Source organism: Gallinula chloropus (genome assembly GCF_964237585.1).
Source record: "Gallinula chloropus genome assembly, chromosome: 1".
Lineage (NCBI taxonomy): Eukaryota > Metazoa > Chordata > Aves > Gruiformes > Rallidae > Gallinula > Gallinula chloropus.
In genome coordinates, this window is record NC_140085.1 from 93,105,188 (window position 1) to 93,126,142 (window position 20,955).

Consider the following 20,955-nt stretch of genomic DNA (forward strand, 5'->3'; position numbering starts at 1 on the left):
CCCTCTGATCATCTTTGGGGCCCTCCTCTGAATCTGCTCCAAGAGGTTTAAGTCTTTCCTGTGTTAAGAACTCCAGAGTTGGATGCACTACTACCAGTGGGGTCTCACAAGATCAGAGTAGAGGGGGAGAATCACCTCCCTCAACCTGTTGGCTGCACTAGTTTTGATACAACTCAGGACACAATTGGCTTTCTGGGCACTGCCAGCTCATATCCAGCTTTTCATCCACCAGTACCCCCAAATCCTTCTCCTCAAGCCCAATCTCAAACCTTTTATTCCCCAGCCTATACTGAGACTAATGATTGCCCTGCCCCATGTTCAAAACCTTGCATTTGGCCTTGTTAAACCTCATGAGGTGTGAAATTTCAGCATGTAGACACCTGACTAAATATGCACTCAAGAAAAGTAAGGACTTGGAAAGCACCAATTTCAGTAAATGAGAAAACTTCACATTCAGAACTATTGCTTCCAACTTTTTAATTCCACTGTCAAACTTATTTCAGCCACATCAGAAAAAGACACTGAATTAAATCATGATCATCATAAGAAAAATGGTTTTCTTTTACATTACCTGTCACTAGCACAGTTACTTGTTGCTGTCCATTCATGTTGAGGGTTGACTAGGATACCCCAGGAGAGGAACACAGAGGTTGGGGTGAGAGTGCCTACTACCAGCTGCAAAGGCTTTTGAGTCTTGGTCCGACCTACATAAAAACCATATAATTACAATTACAATTATTTCTCTCTCTTGCATTATATAGGGGAAAGCTTTTATAGTTGGAAAATAAAGATAACGAAGACCTAATTCTCTTCTAAACTTAGAGGAAAATGGTCACCATTGCTAAGGTATGATTTTCGAAAGAGCACAGAGACAGAAGTCTTTGTTGACTTCTTGCCTAGGCAAATGAAATATCTGCAAGGAAGAGAGACTTGCTTCTCTGAAACCAAATGAGCATGAACAGAGAGAAGTGCAGAACAAAGCTGGCATAAAGGAAGGGGGGGATGCTGCTATCAGGCAGCAGAAGCACAGGTGAGGAGACTGCTTTAGAAAGCAGGTATCAGACACACAAGCATGAAGATGACTATTTTAGGTCCCCTCTGGGCTTGAACAGCATGTATTTCAACCTAGGAAGAAAGTGGAAGACTTCACTTCCAGACTTGCAGATCCAGAGTAAACCTACAGGAATTCTTCCTATTATATGTTGGATAGCAGGGCAAACTAAAATTGGTTTAAATGTTTTCATTATAAATTTTGTCTATTCCTGTTTATTCAGCCTATGCTCCAGTTAAACCTAGTTTCAAAAACACTGGGTATTTTTTATTTAGTCTAAGAATTAGCTGTGTGCAGAATTAACCTCAAAGTTCTGGCTGTCTTGGACAGCATCACAGAAGGTGTTATGCAGTTAAGGATGTTAGGAAGTCCCTCTCTGCATGTGACAAAAATAGTAACTTCTTGGAAGGCTTCTTAGTAACACTGCAGTTATATCCATAAATAATGCACACGCACTTCTACAGCACTCTTTGTCAAGAGTAAAATAAAACCTACGCAAATTCTTTTGCTTTTAATATAGGCAGATCTAAGTTGGTGTCTTTATCTGGGGGCATTTTTCTCTTTTGACCAGAAAACACAACAACCAAAAAAAACCACCCCCCCCAAAAAAAAAAAATTCTGCTCTTGCATGATACCTAACTTTAGCTTCAATCTGAATGAAGTAGCACAACTCTCATGTGAAGAAAGAACTTTCATTAAAGAAAGTTTAATAACTAATAGTTGGAAATGAATAAATGACCTACACCAAGTATTTTGAACCTGCAGTTTGTGGACTGCTACAAGTCCAAGGAGAAACTTCAGTGTCCAAAAATCAATTGTAGAGGATTAATATCTTCTTTACATCACATTGCATACTTCAAAATGTAAAGGATCTGTACCTCCTCAAAATGTACAGGTGACCACAAATTCTGTAGAAGTTTAAAAGTCACCAAAACGTATGGCAAATCTTCTATCTATAGCAAAATCATTTTCTTGATCCCTTTTGAGGAAACATGGGAAATATGAAAGTTTTAAGGAAAAGAAAAAACAAGCTCTCATGTAAGTTGAAATCATACTAACATATGATTTTGGTTATGATTTTTATTAATTCACTGCTTTCCACTTATAGAATGTCATGATTTATACACTATAAATTCAGGAATTACCTTGGTAATCATCTATGTTGATCTATATGAATATAAACCATACAAGTCCTCTGTATTCATCCTGGTTTGAACTACAATATATCTTCTAGAAATGTAACAAGTCTTCATTTCTAAACTTAAAATTGCCATGACTCAGATGCTGCCACAATCCTCCATAATGTATCAGGCTTAACTATTCTCACTACTAAAAAAACTTGCATGCATCTAGCTAGCATTACACCAACAGCCATTCTTACACCTTTGTCTGATGGACTGAAAAGTAAATAAGATTAATCTTGTAGATTATCTGTAGCTACAAAAATCAATAATGTCAAATTAATGCATTGGGCTTCTCTTTGTTTTGTTTTAATGTATATTTATATTATAAACAACTATATGATTTATATATTAGTATAATATATGTAGTATTAGTATAATAAATGTTGCATCTGGAAGGTAAATAATTTTTCAAAAATCTTTCCAGATATACTGTTGTAACAAATGGGAAAGAAGAAATTAATTGCAAGTGGTTGCCAGGAATTAGGAAAACAATCACATAAAGATTTCAACATATAAACATATACATATATACTATCCATTTATTCTTTGTAACAGACTAGTGATCTTGAGTGTCATCTCCATATTAAAGTAAGAAATTAAAAATTAACAATATTAATGGTATGATTAAGGTGATATAGAAAGTCTTTGGAACAGATACGAGTCAAATTCATATTTCTGCTCTGCTATGTATAGTTTAAGCCAGAAATATCCCTCTTTTCTTAACTCCTACCAGCAAACTTAGCAGCAGTACTGATTTACAGATAAATACAGAAACACACACACACAAAGGTACCATTTCTGATATGAAACAAAGAGCATGAACGTGTCTACAATGAAGGAATCCTTACAAGTAGTTTGGGAAGAATAACTTCAATACCGGGTCACTGTACGTCAAAACTTTTACTTTCTTTTCATGTACTTGCAACCTCTTTAAACATCAGGAATTAGTAATCTAAATTGCAATTCTTATTTGTAAGAAATTTTTCCTGGGACAATGGTTAGGTACTACTTCATGTTTTGAAAACCACATGTGTGACTATATCTGACAAGAAAATTCTGTCCTACATTTTACCTCCCCACCTATGCAATTTGTACAGTCCTGCCAGACACCTACAGTTACAAATACCTTTTCAGAGAATCCCAGTGAAAGATTCTATCTTCATTTAACTGCTTTAAGAAAGAGATGCAGTAATGGTAAAATACCTGAACAAGATTTCTTGTTATTTGAAATGCGCGCTGGTCTTACTGAAACCAAGTATCGTGGCTCTGCATCTGTAAATGAAGAAAGCAGCAATTAGTACAGACATATACTTGAACATCTACTTTATTTGAGAAAGGGATTAACCTATAATTCATCAGAGGAAGTCCAGTATTCAGTGAATGCTTGGCAGATTATCCAATTTTCATGATCTTTGCACGTGGTTGCTTTAAGGTTTCTTCACCAGTCAGCCAGAAATATTCTGGTCATTAGGAAAAATAACGCACCCACACACAAAAGATTTGGCAATTCTTTTTGACTGAAACACAACGGTAGGTGAACATAGCAGGACATGCAAGTAACATTTCATTGCAAACATTATTTGGAAAGTGAAGGGGAATGCAAACCCAGATGAAGAGGAAGAGATCATGGCAAAACAAAGAAGTAAATTGGGCAAAGTAAAAAGAGGGCAAAGCCTGAAGAGTACAACCAGAGATACTGGCCCTGCTCACAGGAGTCAGGGGAGTTTTTCCTATCTTTTGTATTCTGTTTCAGGCTACACATCTTTGTTTTCCTATTGTAAGCAGTTTCTCAGTAAAGAGCTGACTTATTGTAAAAAGAATAAAATAAATGCATTGATCATGTAGGAGCACATACCCCAAGAGACTAATACTAAACCATTCATGATTTGCAAGATTGTCTGGTTGCAGGAAACAACAGTGTCAGGCATGCTCAAGACAGTCTCCACATCAGTTACTAGCTTTTTTTAGAATCAAGTATACATGCTGTTTCCAGAGACTAATTATGAAATTTAATTATTAAGTACTTGGACAGTTCTGAATGCTTTTTATGAAAGTAAAGTTATTACAGATGTTTAAGAGCAAGGGACTAATATTTATGTAAAATCCACAAAAGGATCGGTACTTTGATTTTAATCTCTCTGACTGCTGTTACATTAGAAATAATTTTGCATTATAGCAACACTTTAAATTATTTTCTTATTCAATAAATTAATATCAGAGACAAATTGCATTTTCCAGACTTGCTGATGTGTACATATTTATATTCCTTTTCATTTTAACCCCTACAGATTTTCTCTCAGGAAAAATGAACCTTTGCAAAAAATACTTCTTAAATCTTTACAGCCAAGAATCTCTCTCCATCTATTTTTTGCACCACTTCCCATTAAAGCTTCATCTGCTTTATTTAAAAAAGGTAACAGATCCTATTAAACAGCAACAAAAGAAGAAGAAAATAAAAAAGCCCTTCAAAAGACAAGAATTTCTGCATTTCAATTAAATCTTACTTGAATAACCAAGGTTTCTTTTAAACTCCAGAAGAGCTGCATTATTTAGGATGGCTGCAGAGTCATTGCTAGCAGTTTGGAAAACTTTTGGAAATACCAGTCTTCATAGGAAATAATTAAAAGAAGGAAACCAAGTTTTAAACAAGCTGTAATACATGAGAGACATCTGATGCAGATTGGATAACAGAAGCACACATGCTATAAGAGCACAAGTTCACATATATTCATGTTTCTGGCAGTGAAAGGCAGATAACGTCACCCTGCAGCTTAAAATAATAAATGTTTTGATTAAAACAATGTTGAGATGGAGAATTTAGTTTGGGGAATTCATCTTCAGAATGAAGAATTTCCCTTATTCTTGACATCCAATGTCAGAGATTTCAGCTCTTCTTATTCACATTGCCTCTATTTTCACTGAACAGCAGCACAAGAAAAGAAGTCATGAGAGCTTCCAAAGACATTTCTGTAAGCAGAATTCAACTCACCGTATACTGATCAAAACATTACAGTGGTGGTGGTGGTCTGTTTTTTTTTTTTTCTTTAAATAAAGGATTACTCTATGTCAAATTCTTACTCTAGTTTAGTCTCATTTCTCTAAATTTGCATCTACAGATGTGAGATTGAATTTCCTGTGTAGTTCAGTGTAACAAATAACCTGAAGTCTACTAATTGAACAGAACCACTGAGAAATAATTTGTTTTTCAGTTATGTCCAGATTTCTGTAAGAAGAGAGGAAGGAAAACGGATACTGTATAACATAAAAGGTGGCTGCGCTATTTAAAAATCTGTGCCAGTGTGGGGAAACCACTCTTAACTTCACTGATTCTATGCATTTAAGTCACTGGAAACTTATGTACCTTAATTGTTTACTGGTTTTAAAAGCATTCTAATTACATCCAATATAAACATTAACTAAGGTAAGTATTGAAAACAGCTGCTTAAAGTAGTCTGGAGAAAAGGTATTAGTTAAAAAGAACAAGCAACTCTGAAGTGCAAATATCTCTTCAATTTAAAAAAAATAAATTAAAATTCAGGGCAGCACACAGTTCTGGGATCTATGCAATCATCTTGACTTATTGTTTTATTAAGATCTAAACTCAGAAATAAGTGAAACTTTAAAATAACTTGGTTTTCCTGTATTTTAATCCTAGTTTTCTGCTGTGCATTCATGCCCGCCTGTGAGGCTGTAATAACTCTCAAGAGTATTGAGCAACTAATTTCAACAAAATTAGATTCAAGTGTCACCCTGAAAGCTCATGAACTACAAAGTCAGTCTTCAAAACTGTAAAAATTCATGTTTTCATCAACAAAATGTCAAAAGATTGTGAAAGAAAATGTTATCCAAATGGTTTGAAACAGCTAGTTTTCTCTGCTCTATCTCTGGAAAAAATTCATTGTGGCTGAAATCTGACATGACATCTGTAGAAGTATAGAAATAGATTTTCTGTTAAACAAAATGTGGCAATAAACAAAGACAGTAGATTTCTCGCCATGCGTTTCAATGTTAAAGTACCTAGTATTTATCAGGAATCCCTACTTTTGACAGATTGTTTCCATTCTCTAACAAAATGATCTCAGCAGGAATATTTTCTGTTGGGTGCTGTTCGTTAAGGGGTTTTTTTTCAGATTTAGGAAATGTTACCTTCAGAAAGAATACAACACATTGTCAGTTCCCAGAGAACTTGCAGTTCCTCTGATAATACAATCTATAAAAGGAAGTATTTAGGAAAACAGGCTAGGGCTAGATGTTGAGAGAACTCTGCTATACAATAGGCAAGTTTAAAAAGTACCAATTTTCTTGTTTGGAACCAGTGAATTTAAGACAGTATTATGATTTTTACACCTAAAAAGAGACTTTGAAATTATCAGAGGAATACATTCAATTCCTGGGGTGCAACACTAAAAATCTCTTCTGAACATCTGCCCCCAGACAACACACATCAGTATATAACAGATACACACGATACAGATGAAGATACAGATCTGTCTGTCTCTTGTAAGGTTCCAGAATCTCATAAATGAAGGATCTTTGCATAACAATGCAGACTGTAACAAATACAGTTTGAAATGCATTTGCAAATTTGCTATGGAAATCTTAGCAGTTTCTTGCTGCTTAACGCTTTCTTGAAGGGCTGCTTCTCCAAAAGTTACAAAATAAATCCACTTGTTTGAACCTGTTACTGCTTAGTCCCCCTTATCAAGGCTAGAATTACAAATGTAACAGCTAAGAGCTTCTTTCATCTGGCAACACCATTGTTTCTTTACAAGTTGTTTGAAGATGCAGATCAGAAATAGAGTCCAAATAGTGACCACCTTTGACTCTTTAGCCACAGAGTACTGTAGGAAAATGCCCCAGAAAATGTACCAGAAGAGTGCTGGTCAACAAATTTACACAGTGTTATAATTGCTCAAACATGGGTTGTTTTGACAATTCAGTTGAAAGGCATCATCTAACTTTGGAATTGCTCTTTCAAGTTTCAATATCAACGGCTGAATTAAGCAATGCCAGGTTGGACCAAAGCACAACACTCCTGCAGGCATGTACACCTAATCAAATGATGTTTAAACCAGGAGGGAAGACTAGTCACTCACCTGAGTATTGGTAAAGCAATAGTGTTTGTATCTATACTATTTGAAATACACAGTAGACACGTGCACATGCATTCACTACATATTCTTACATCCTTTCCTCCCACTTCTCAAAAATATTGGACAGAAGCATTCAGTCATCTTGGTTTAGCTTTTAAACACCAAGACTACTACGGCTCAATGAACAGTCACCAATTTGATTAAGCAGTTTTCCAAACTCCTTCAATTACTCTGTATGTTTCATCCATACACTACATGTAGACACAGGTATACCAACAATTTACCACAAAAGAAACGTGTCAAGGACTGCAAAGTTCCACAGAAGTAAATCTACACTTGGATGTCATAAAAGAAAACCACAACTGTTTAACTAAGATTCTGTGATATTAATCATGGAGAAAAGGAGGTAGAGGGGAGACATCATTGTGGTCTGTGGCTTCCTGACAAGGGGGAGTGACAGGGCAGGCACCGATCTCCTGTCTTTGGTGGCCAGTGATAGAACCCAAGGGACTGGAATGAAGCTGCAACAGGAGTTTTAGGTTGGAAGTTAGGAAGAGGTTCTTTATGGAGAGGGTGGTCAGGCACTTGAACAGGCTCCCCAGAGAAGTGGTCACAGCACCAAGCTTGACTGAGTTCAAGAAGCATCTGGATGACACACTCAGTCACATGCTCTGAATTGGCTGGCCCTGTGTGGAGCCAGGATTTGGACTCGATGATCCTTATGGGTCCCTTCCAACTCAGGAGATTCTATGATTCTATGATATAAAGTTATTAAAAGAAAAAAAAAAAAAAAACAAAACCTCTGTTATCTACCTTAACAGCTTCAAGAGACAACCAGAATATAACAAAAATATATGCCACTGACAGATTAAACTAATATAGGAGAACACTTACTTCCATTCACCATGAACTTCACTATCAAATCAGTGGCAGCATGCCACTAACATGCACTGCAATATGACAGCACATTCCGCTTATGTTCAAGCATACTATTTTAATTCTGTTCAGGGATCTGCCAGTACAGAAACAGTTGAAAGCAAATCCACATAAGAATGAACTGACTAATGAAATTAGAATAAATTTTAAAATAAAGTGTTAGAATGCATCATTAGAATTCATAAATCAGCAGATTGATATATCAAAACAAATTGGTTTTTTGCTTCAGACCACCATTCCCTAATCTGAATTAAAGTATTGCTGAAGACTTACTATGGGATGTTTTTAAGTGTAAAGGCCAAAGGTAGAGAAAAAGAAAGATCAGAAGTATTGTGGTGTAAAAAGCATGGCAAAAGATAGACAGAGAGGCTAGTGTAAACAAACCTGCTGCTGGTCAGTATGCTTATCTACCAAAAGGTGCAGCTACTGACCTCTTCCACGTCCACCAGTCCACTAGGCTCAGCTAACATTAGCAATAAAAATCTGTGGTTTTGGTAAGTTTTTAGGAAGCAACCATTTTGTTAATACACCTGCACATTTCTGGGAAATGGTATCTAAGATACTGCCCAGCAAGAACACATATCCCTGAATTACGCTTCCTAACATGTGTTCAAGGCAGTACTAGAATTTTTCTCTATATATATGGAAAATTCACTCATTGCTTATTATAGTTGTTATAAAACAAAATTGCCAATACATTCTCCTACACCATACAATCTGGTTGAGGTAAAGGAAAGGCCAAAGCATGGCCCAACTCTGAAGCTGCTTTTAGAAACTGAAATTAATTTTGTTCACTGTTAGCTAATTGCTGCACATTATTACAAAATTTTCCCATCTCCACCCATTTTTTTTTTGTTTCCTCTAACTGTATCAACAACTTCAAGGAAGCTGACAAGAAATCTTTAAAATTAGAAAAAACTAGCACAAGTTTCTCAAGGGAATACTCTTTCCTTACAAGACACATAGACTGAACAGAGTTAGATAAAAGTTTAAGTCAAGGTCAAAACATTTGGATGAGTCTATTCACCTTCTTTATTACTCTAGCTGATTTTACATTTTTATATACTTTGACACAATCTGAATACTTTCCATGACCAATAATGTTTCTTACTGTCACGTAAGCTCTTGAAACACACACAGCACAAAACCACACACAAACCCACCCACATCTTGTATCCTGATAGGCATACTTCTTTGAACAAAACTTTAACACCGCATCATCATTTTCATTTACCCTTCACTAGGACTCAAATTCATCTATCTAGCAATGCATGAATCTGCTCAAGAATTTGTTGCCAGCATGAGGTCATTACATGTTCGGGAAATCCAACAGAATCTTTTTCTCTTGGTACGTGCCCTCTGCAGGCAGTTCCCAAGTCATGGATAATGTTACACAATTGCTGGATCAGTTATTATTTTAGTTGCAAAAGAAAGGAAAAACAAATATTTTAAGATAAAAATCACTGCAGTGAGGTGCTGAATATTTCAATGGATGTAATGTAGCGGATGACACACTTTCTACCACAGAATGCATTAGGTTGGAAGTGACCTTTTAAAGGCCGTCTAGTCCAACCTCCCAGCAGTGAGTAGGGACACCTTTAACGAGGTCAGGTTTCTCAGAACTTCATCAAGCCTGATCTTGAATGTGTCCAGGGATGGGGCTTCCACAGCCTCTCTGGGCAACCTGTTCCAGTGTCTCACCACCCTCGTAGGGAAAACTTCTTCCTAATGTCTAATCTAAACCTACCATGCTCTAGTTTAAAAACATTGCCCCTTGTCCTATTGGTACATGCCCGCCTTTACAAACAGTAAGATCAGTGCTTAAAGCATATTACCCTGATTTCTAGTTACTTTTTGATCTATCTATTATGTTCTGTATTTATACACTGTAAACTGAGTCTACTCTGAAACATCTGCTAGACTCAGTAATCGGACACGATAATTACAGTGACTTTGCTCTGGGTTGGAGGAAGAGTGCTTACTCTCAGGCACTGCTGAAAAAGCTGCTTGTTGTCACCCCACATTAAAGTTAGCAGCCAGCTGCCATTGCTTAAGTTGCAGGTGTATCTTGATGTCTTCCCACACCACAGTGAGGAAACAGCTCAGCCTTGTTGATGAAGGCTGGGTCTCCCCAGGACACATATGACAAAGTGATATATATCTCCTGGAAATCCTAGGCAAGATCTTGTTCTTATGTTCTTTGAAATAAATACACATATACACATGGAATTTCATAAACTAAATCTGAGGATTTAAACCTGAACCATTTCTAACAGGGTCATTAAGGGTGTGTGAGCTAGCAGAAAATCTGACAATAAATTCCATCTTAATCAACAGTGATAGGGATGGAAATATATAAGTCATGGGACTTAGATATACATATATAAGTTAGTCATTGCTTCATTCCCCATTATCCAGTTCTCATAAGGTACAATTATCCCCAATATAATATGTAGTAGGTTGCTACATTAATTAAACCAGGCATGCAGTGCTAAATAAAGGACATCTCTTCAAGGCAATTTATTCTACCGTGTAGACCTACAGTGTTTGTTAGAGAGGACACAGGATTTTTTCCAGTGCTCTGTCACCCTCACTGTGAAAAAGTTCTTCCGCATGTTGGTGCGGAACTTCCTGTGCTCCAACTTGAGGCCATTGCCCCTTGTCCTGTCCCCACAGATCACTGAAAAGAGGTTGGTCATTCCCCTCTGTCTCCTACACTTCAGATATTTATAAACATTAATCAGATCCCCTCTCAGTCGTCTTTTCTCAAGGCTGAACAGCCCCAGTTCACTCAGCCTTTCCTCGTAGGGGAGATACTCCAGGCCCTTAGTCATCTTTGTAGCCCTCCGCTGGACTCTCTCCAGGAGATCCCTGGCTTTTTTGTACAGTGTTTTTTGGGTGTTACATGCACTCAATTCACAATATTCTACAGAAAATCCTGTACAACATTCTTAGTGAACTGATTAAGAAGTTACACATAAGATAAATCACATTTAGCTTAAATGACAGGTTTGAGCTCAAACACTAGATTGGTGATATAATTATTGACAGAACCCAGGACAACTCATGAAAAGGAGTCAATCTTTGCTGCAGCAATCTAATGAAAGTCTCGAAGATCTTAATTATTCTGTATCTAACATCTTACTTAATCTTTTTCATTCTGCAGCTTTCAGTAGAACCCCAAAACTGCCTTAACTGACCACATCAGACAGCAATTGTTGATTCTATGCTTATGTATCCTTTCTTCCTCCTTGTTTTATACCAAAAGCACTGGTTTTACAATAATGACAGTAACCCAGATTCATTTCAGCCTAGAAAATATTACAGAAAGCAACAGAAAAATCCCCAGAGGTTTAACAGATTTCTTCAAAGGTCGAATCCTGCTATGTCAATGTTTTAATCATTTATCAGACAGTTCTAACTAGTCCAGTTCTACTATTTTTTTATCCTGCCCATAATGACATAGGGTCAAGTCAACAAGACAACCAAATTCCTCTCTTCCTTCCTATCCCAGGCAACAGGATATAACTTTCTTGATGCAGTTTAATGTCTTTGTCATGTTTTCATCCCAGCTTCGAGCTGAGCACCACCCAGTCGCTCTCATGGAAGGGGGGGAGAGGGGGAGGAAAAAGAAAACCAAAATCAAACCTCATAGATTGGGACAAGGACAGTTTACTGGGACAGCAGGGAGAGAAATAATAACAACAGGACTTCATAGCAAAATATACAAAACTGGTGATACACAAAGCAGTTTCTAACTGAACCACACAACTCAGGCCGTACAGCTCAGAGCTGTCCCAAAACCAGACCATCCCCAAACTACATGTCCTGAAGCCTGTGCTCATCCCCTACCAGCCCGCCCTTTATGCTGAACATGACACCATTGTTATGAAATAGCCTCTTCGGCCAGTTTGGTCACCTGTCCTGGCTGTGTCGCCTCTCAGCTTTCTGGGTGCCCCCTCCCCTGGCTCAATTCTGCCTTCTTGTTAGCAGGGCAATAGAAACAACTGAAAAGTCCTTGACTGCTTGGCAACAACTAAAAACATCCGGGTGTTATCAGCACTGCTCTCATCCTGACTCCCAAACTCAGCACAGCTCCGGCTTCTAGGAAGGAAATTAACTCTATATTAACCCTAGCCAAACCCTGGACACACCTCCATACAACAGCTCATGGAATTCCATCAGTTACTTCTGCCATAAAAGTTACAGGATATACTATAAAAAGTAGAACTAGAATAGGCCCCTGCCAGAAAAGCCATAATTTTGATATTAATGTTTCTAACAAAGGGAACAAGCCACACAGTTCTCAAAATTTTTTCATTGTTTCTTGTATAATTTGTTCAAAATAAGCATATCTCCCTTGTATTCTACTCTAGAACTGTAACTTGAGGCAAACCATCTCACTGGATCTGCAATATGGTTGATATGGTACACTACCTTACTACAATGAAAATCCTGAAAACAAATACCGGTAGTAAACATCCAAACAGCAAGAACTATTTATTCTCTTTGAGGGTTTCCTAATCCACTTTGATCTGAAATTCTTCAAGGTAACCTTAAAAAACCCACAAAGAAGTCCTTAGCAACAACCCATTAAAAACAAAAATTAAGAAAACCAAAGTTTCATATGTTCCTCACTTTTCCAACAATTCATGGCAACAGTAGCATGCAAAGCAAATATGCCTTACCAAGTTCCGTTATATAGGTGTTTCCTTCCGAAGGAAAAGGAATGTATTGATTAGAGAAGAAGTTGCTTCCATAACCCAGAACAAAGCCTTCTAGTTTGGTGTTTTGGCTTGGTCGAAGATACCTCATGCAAATGGTGTCATCTGTTGCATTGATCTGAACTTTCAGACTCTGTCTTTTCACTGGGTAAAGAGTTAAGAAAAAAAAAAGAAAATCAGAATGTATTATCTCTTGTAATTATACATTCAGTAGTCAAATATGATAATATATCAATATAGGGCTTTTAAATTTGGTAGTCACAAGCTTAACAACTGCTTAAAGGTGGAGTCTCCTCAAAACTAAGTAAAAGGTTAAGAAATAATCATGTAAAATTGTGGTTTCCAACATGTCTGGTTCTCCATCATTCATTAGGTACTATCATTAGCTGTAACATCTTCTACAGTTACAGTAGCAGCAAAGTGTGTGAATTAACTGGAAAAAATGCCAATATTTTTTCCTTTAAACTTGGGATTTATACTACTATTAGCCATCTATAGGACCCATGGGTGAAAAACCTGTTTAATTTTTTGTTTGTTAGGAACAAATATGGTGTTTTAACATTAAATTAATCACACTGCAAAATCAGGGTAGAAAAGAAATAGTAACTACATCCAAATAAGTATACTCCAACTTTTTTTTTTTTTTTCTCTGTTGGGCTGGAAATGTGATTTTTTTATTTGGAATTAAACCAGGACACCTAACCAATGTATATACTTTATTCAAAATCAACAAGAAACTATTTTTAAACATTAATTTTTATGCTTTTTAGAGGAGCAGCACATAAAGCAAGAAACATCTTGTATATCCATCTATAATACATTAACTTATAACAATACAGAATGACTTCATAACAGAATAATCAATTTTTTAGACTTCATCCATCTTGTCTTGGCAGGGTGAGGGAGGATTTGTTTTTCTGCCTTTGATGCAGATTTAATATTGGCTTGTTACTGTTAGCCTTATCATGAACTGTTGAATGCCAGTGCATTAAAAAAAAATACTTTCCCCTAAATGTATGACACTAGGGATAGAATAGTATTTTTTTTGTTATTATTTCTCTTTTCATTCTTGATATATAAATTTTCATTCAGAACAGATTTTCAGGCATCTCTCCAATTATGAGGGCAGAAATTAACTTTTCAGGAAAAAAAAAACACAAATCTGCACAAAATCATTTTACATCAGGATCTAAATCCTGAAGAAAAACAATGAGAGGTATATCACCAGTTACTTAATAACAGGATAGAGCAATACCAAACTTCCTTCCCCCTGGCACCTCCAAGTCCTTCCATCTCTCCATCCCTCTGCCTTGCTTTCACTCTGCCAGTAATTGCAGACTGATATTGCAAGCTTCTTCAGAGAAGTGCATACTGATTTTCTGGCATCACCCAAGCCTAGCCTCCATTTTTCTTTTCTTTTTGTGGGGTTTTTTTTGAGAAATCTGATAACTACAGTTGCTGAGAGGCCACAGTCCCCAATCTGTGAAGATGATTTAGTAGAACTGTTGAGCACCTGCAGTTGTCTGCATGCTAAACGCAAAGTCCTAAGCCAAACACTTTATGCCTCTTCCCTTTACGGAATGAAGCAGACCCATAAAACTGAAGGAAAACATGTGCCTCTGACGAGACCTTCCTTTTATCTAAAGGCTGATCAAGGAAAAGCACTCCGCCAGGAAACAGTGACAATTTTCCAAAGATAACTCTGCCAGGTTTCAGAAGACTGCAAAGCTTCTAAGAAAACTCAACTCCGATACAATACTATCACAGGGAAAGGGATGGCAGTTGCTTCCTTATCTGGGAGACATCTTTTTTCATTTTCACTGCTGTGGATTCTGGGTGTACAAATCTGAATATCGCCAACGTTCCACACAGCAGAAACCAGAAAGAAACTCCAACAGACTTCAAATCCCCCCCAACATGCTTCATAAAGATTCTTAGTAAAAACAGTTCCATGCCAATGAAGTTTAGGATTATCATCTCTGATTGACAGTGAACCAGAGATGTTAAAATTATGTAGTCTGCAAAACTCTAACTTTGGAGGGCTGAGAAGAAATGAAAGCAAAGTCTCCTGATCTCCACTGAATATTCGTATCTAGGAAGAAAGCAAAAACTCATGGCAGAGGAGTTGGAAGTAAATGATCCTTAAGATCCCTTCCAACCCAAACAATTCTATGAGTCTTACAGTATTTGTTTCAAATATGAGATATTTATGTATTAAAATTCTCAATCAGACCTAAAATGGGATTTAAAAAGAATAGTGAAGATCTATTTTAATTTTAAATTTACATTAATTTTATTTTTAAACAAGATTGTTTCTACGTATTTCTTTGTTATTCTTTACATTCATTTGAAAACATAATTTTAATTCAAGATTAACTTCAATTGGGTTTGATTCCAATTGATAACAGATACTGTGTTTTATTCATAGTCAAGCAGTTACAGTGACAAGGGGTCTTGATTTTATGTAAGCCTAAAAACTGTCTGTATTTTCTGAAAGCAGAAAATCTAAATGGGATCTGAAAACAGCAACAGCTTTGAGGTAGGACCCTTTAGACATTTTCTTTATAGCTAGGACATCAAAACTTTAATAAAAGTTTTTAGAGAGCTTTTAAACTCAAAGCTGGACCTAGTAGAACATGTACATAAAATAAAGAATAAGGTGAAACAGAAGAAAAAGGGAAAAATAATCCTTGTCCTCCCCAAACTGTCTTGACTGGGCAGGTCCTTTGCCTCCAATTCATTTTTAAGCGCAGGATCCTTTCTGTGATGTCTGGATGGCAACAAATACCACAGAATCTCTGCAGTGTTTATGAAAAAATCTTTCCTTTTCTCTCCTCAGGGTTCTAGCTGCAGGGTCTGCTCCATGCTCTTTTTAATGTAACACTCTTCTACCCCTTCTGTAATCTCCTCGCTTACTATTTCCTTCTCTCTATGCTGCATAAGTTCCTTTAGCTGAGGGGGCTTTGTCAGTCTCAGCAAGGGCTCTCTTCCTAATAGCTTTCTTCACTATTATTTGGTTGCACACCTCTAAAGGAAAATTGCTGTGCTAGAGCAACAAAACAAATGCTACACTTCATGTGACTCAGCCAGGTTCCCTTCTGTGGGCTGCGTGCACTCCAGAGTCACTGAAACCTAGGGACTAATTTTAACTGGTAAAACTATAATTATCAGAGGCTAACCATTTTCTGGAAGCGTATGAACAGAAGTGAGGCATCCAAGGCCAAGACTGAAAAGATTTTCTATCAGAGGCAACAAAGGTTCCCAACTGAAATTAAAACTTTTGTTTGCTAGAAACCACTGAGTGAGCCACTTGGGTTCCAAAGACTGAAAGGCTAAGCAGAAGTCAAAGCCAAAGAAGGATGAAGACAGAAGGAAGCCAGCAAGCACAGAAATTGCTCTCTGTCACGGCAGATCACTTTAGATATGAACACCTTGTAGGGAATGACATCTCTCCCCAAACCAGTGTGCTAATTAGTCATCAGTCCAGCTCTTCTGCTTGCCAACAGATTAGCACTCCAACATCTTTGCACGAGCCTCTGCACGCTTCCAACACCTCACTTGGGAGTATATATCTTAGTATCATAAATACGAACCCAGGAAGCTTCGATAGCTGAGACCATTACAAAGAAATAGTTCCCCTTATGAAAGAAATCTGAATCTAAAAGGAAAAAGGCAGCTTCGTGCCAGAGACTGTAAGCCCAACTCTGCAACACTGTTTAGAATTAACAATAAACAGAAAAGCTTCCCATGAAAACATAATGAAATGCAAGTTATGCTAAGGTCTATGAGGAAGGCCCATGTGGTCACTTGGAATCCTTAGAGCAGACAAAGGGTATACAGGGAGGGCAAGATGCACAGAGGGGCAGCCAGGCAGGGAGACCTCAATGTCATATACTGCTCTGAGACTACCAGGCTAGTCAAGAAAGAGCCAGCCTCGTGCAGTACAAATATAAAGGACTTCATACCTATTAGTTTGCTAAATGGGAACTGTTATTAGGAGCACATTAGCAAAATAGATTTCACTTATATTGATCTCACAGTATTTTGAGGAACTAACAGGGAAATCAGGAATTCCCGTTATGAGTAGTATCTTTATCTTGGCCACCACTCAGATAAAATAGTCATTAAACTGGACAAAGCAAGTCACAGGAATTTGACTGCTATGTTACTGTGGTAAGAATGTACTTGATTTTAAGAAAATAGTTTTGTCATGATTTCAGAATGCCTTTTTCCTCTACCTCCTTGATGAAAGAGTTAAATGATAAACTAGATACCCTCTAATTCAAATGTAAAGACATTCTGAAAACACCTTTAGAAACAGAACAGAGCACAAAGCAAGGCAAGACTGAATTTTCCTAACTCATATTCACTTCTATCAGCTTTTGGCATGTGCTACTGAAACTCTGGTCTTAAGTATTTGCATTTGTAGAGTAATTCTTTTACATTGAGGCCATCCCCAAATGAAAGATTCTGGGACCCATAGCTAGCTCTGAAAATCAATCTTTCCCTCCAGGCTTGCCAACAGAAATTCCAGACTGATCTCCATGTATTCTCTTCAACAAAAGTCAATCAATGGCCAAAAGCAGCAGGACAAACTGCACACAGCATATCTGAACTAACAACAATGTGTTAAGTGCATCAGACCACTTGCAGTGTTCGAATCACTCTAGGGAAAGAACTCTTCACCCATAAGGGGAAAGACTTTAAAAGACAGCTTAATGAATCAGCTGCATCAAAGCGCAACCGGCCGCTGGTAACTCTTGAGGAAGCAGAAATTAGCTACAAAGGGTCTGCAGAATTAAGCTGGAAGTACCATAGTTTGTCTACTTGGAAAAAATAAGTGACCACATATAGGCCATGGGAACCAAAAGAAAACATTAACTCTAAATTACCAAACTGAAATTCACATCTTTAAAATGTGAAAGCAGCTGTGGAAAATAATATACAAAACATGTAGCTGGACACTGGTTCACATATTGGATCCCCCATGGATTATGTGAAATATCTTCTTTTTCTTATCAAATTAATTAATCATGGAGCAACAGGTGAGAACAGAGACTTCATGAACACTGCTATCATCTCTCATTAATTCATTCTAACTGATGGTTCATATTTAGCTCCAAGACAGAGAAGTCCAATTTTCAACTTCTACGTTCACAGCAAAAGTTCAGTCAAAGCCCTTTGATTTAGATCTCACAGTCCCCTAAGAAATCACCATTCCAAAGCAGTTGAAAAGGCAAACAGTAACTACCAGGAATAGATTTACAGAATTCCTTTGCTGTTTAATAACTGGAGAGAAGTAAGGAGATAAACAGAAATGGTTTGCTGGGCAAGCTGCAAGAAAGCAAACCACTGCTGAGGACAGCGGTATTTCCTATATATAAAAGCAAATAAAACCACCTGAGACTTTACTTCCCAAAAGAACAAAAGAATTTTGTTTCAGTAACAGAGATTAAAGTCTCTAAAATTCTGTGTCCCATGTCCCACTATGTCATTACAATATTGTTGGTAACAATAGAAGTGGAGTTAGCTAAAATTGCCAGCTGTTTTGATTTTCCTCTGTTTCAAGGAACGTGAGAGAAATTGGGTGATGAGGTGACTGGAATTTGAATTAACTGGCTCTTTTCTGTTTCTACCCAAAACCCTAAAATCTATCTTGGCCCTGTCAAATAAAGGATATTCAGCTAAAGAGCACTCTACTTCTCTCCCCAACTTAAAAAGATATGTCAAGAGCGGATTTGCACAGCAATAGCAATACTGAGGCGTTACTTTCACTTATTCTATGATTTTACTGGTGCGCTTTAAGTGTGTATGGTTTCTCGTGACCAAATATACAGTCCTGGTTTTTGTTTTTAATCCATAGAGTGAAAAGCCTTGAACTCTGCCCTACAAAACTAGAGGGTGAATACAGCTGTACTGTATTACTGTATTTGGCTTCGTCATCAGAATTCCTTTTGCCTTACATTGAAACTGTTTGTTTTTCACTATTTCAATGATTTTGGAGGGCATGAAGGCAAGACCTAGTACTGCTTCCCGGAGTGTTAGACAAATGAAACATGTCTTAAGAAAATACATTAGCACCATATATTTGTGAGCACCACTTAACTTATAACATTCAAATCGTTCACATCAGTGCTTTCATTTTCCAAATCTGGTGCCATGGTACCACCAGCCAAGATTTCAATGATAATCTACCACTGTGCAACTTTTAGTTTCGCTGGTTTATATTTTTGTATTTACTCTGGCTCCCAAACATAGAGACACATTAGTTGTTTGGCTCAAACACAAATATAGCTTAAAATGGGAAACATTTAAAAATAGTTCTGTTTCTATGCAGTAGAATAAACAAGACACACTTCTGAGACAGCCATAACCATAGAAACATGGAATAATTTAGGGTGGAAGGGTCACTTAGTCCAACCCTCTGCTTGAAGCAAACCTACTCAGACAAGGTTGCTTAGGGTCACGTCCAGCCAAGGTGTGAACACCTCTAACGACATAGACTCCATAACAACTCTGGGCAACCTGTTCCACTACTTATCATCCTTGTGGCTTTAAAAAAAAGGTCCAGATATTCTGACTGGAATTTCCCATGTTCCAACTTGTGCCCAGTGCCTCTTGTCATACTGCTGTGCACTTCTGCAGAAAACTTTTGTATTGCCTAGCCAAGTCGTTGAGGACAATGTTGGATCATCTTTCTCATCACAGATTACATAAAAAACCCCAACACTCCTAGCTACAAAATTCACATTAATCAACACTCTGAACAATTAAAAGAGGTGTCATACAGACCATATCCTTTAAAAGAGGAACACAGGATTAAGAGATGATAAACTACAAGCACTATACATAGTTTTGTCATTTGCAATTTAAGTTTATAATTTTTTTTTTCAAAATATTAGTATGCCTACACTCTGTAGACAAGTCTATCATTACTTCACATACAGGCACATCTATCTGCAAAAGTAGCCTAATTCATGAGATTTCAACTTATTCTCACAGGATGTCTCTGCTCAGGCAGATTCCAAAAAAGATGAACAAAAGCATTGTTATTCTTACCTGTGGAGCAATGTTTATTGCACTGAGATCCACCAGCACATTTTTTGAGTTAAGCAATCAGAAAAGTTTCAGTAGCACAATTTCTGTTCCAGTCCTACCACCCTCCTTAACCTGAGTTTCTCTGACCCCAGACTATACATTCTGTTAATTTCAAAGCCAGGAGGCTTTTTTGATGAGCAGAAGCAAGCATTTCCTTTTGAAATGCTTTTTTTACCTACAAAGACATGGTTTAATTCAGAAATCGTGTATTTTTCTTATTTTATGATGCTTGATAGATAGGATGAATAAAGCTTGTTATTCTAAGCCTTATTATCAAGGCTTATTACTTTATCCATAGCCAGAAAGTAGTAATTGATTCCACCTTAATAAGTTTTGAAGTTAGCACCACTTTTTGACTCCCACTGTAACTGAGAGGGTATACATGGCAGTATGGTAAGCATGTCCTATGACTTGCAGTAATTTATAAAGAGAAGAAAAAGACGATAATATAAATTCCATCCAACTTCTGATGCCTAGTGAGAGAGTGGGATGCCTCTGAGGATGATCTGTGTTTTAAAGAGGAAGCCACCTTATGTTGGCCAAGAGGAAATACAGAATTTTTGTTAAGTCTCTCTGGGAATAAACTAGAAGAAGCTGGCGCAAGCTAACTTCAAGGGGGAAAAAAATTGAAATAAATCTTATTTTCATGTAACCCTTCCAATAGTATTTCTAGCTTCTCTTGAATCCAAAAAAAATCGTTTCAGCCAGTACAACCACAAAACAAACACTTGGTCCGCTTACTTGTTTTCAGAAATTGCATTTAACAACCTCACTTGTCAGGTGGACATTCTGCCATCAGTTGTCTTGTGAGACAAGAAAATCTGTTGGAATTCTAACTTCACTACTTTCCCAACTCAGATGCTTTCCAG

At 37.2% G+C, this 20,955-nt stretch overlaps 1 protein-coding gene across 1 annotated transcript in view; it reads right to left on the reverse strand.

The window, feature by feature from the left end:
- The window catches only part of ABI3BP (ABI family member 3 binding protein), a gene marked incomplete at both ends in the record, with an annotated part of 155,055 nt that overhangs the window by 118,554 nt on the left and 15,546 nt on the right, over positions 1-20,955 (reverse strand). The window contains 3 exons of the mRNA XM_084276754.1: positions 572-704; positions 3,439-3,507; positions 12,953-13,132. Of these exons, the coding sequence (XP_084132880.1) occupies positions 572-704; positions 3,439-3,507; positions 12,953-13,132 (382 nt within the window). The remainder of the gene's footprint in view (positions 1-571; positions 705-3,438; positions 3,508-12,952; positions 13,133-20,955) is intronic.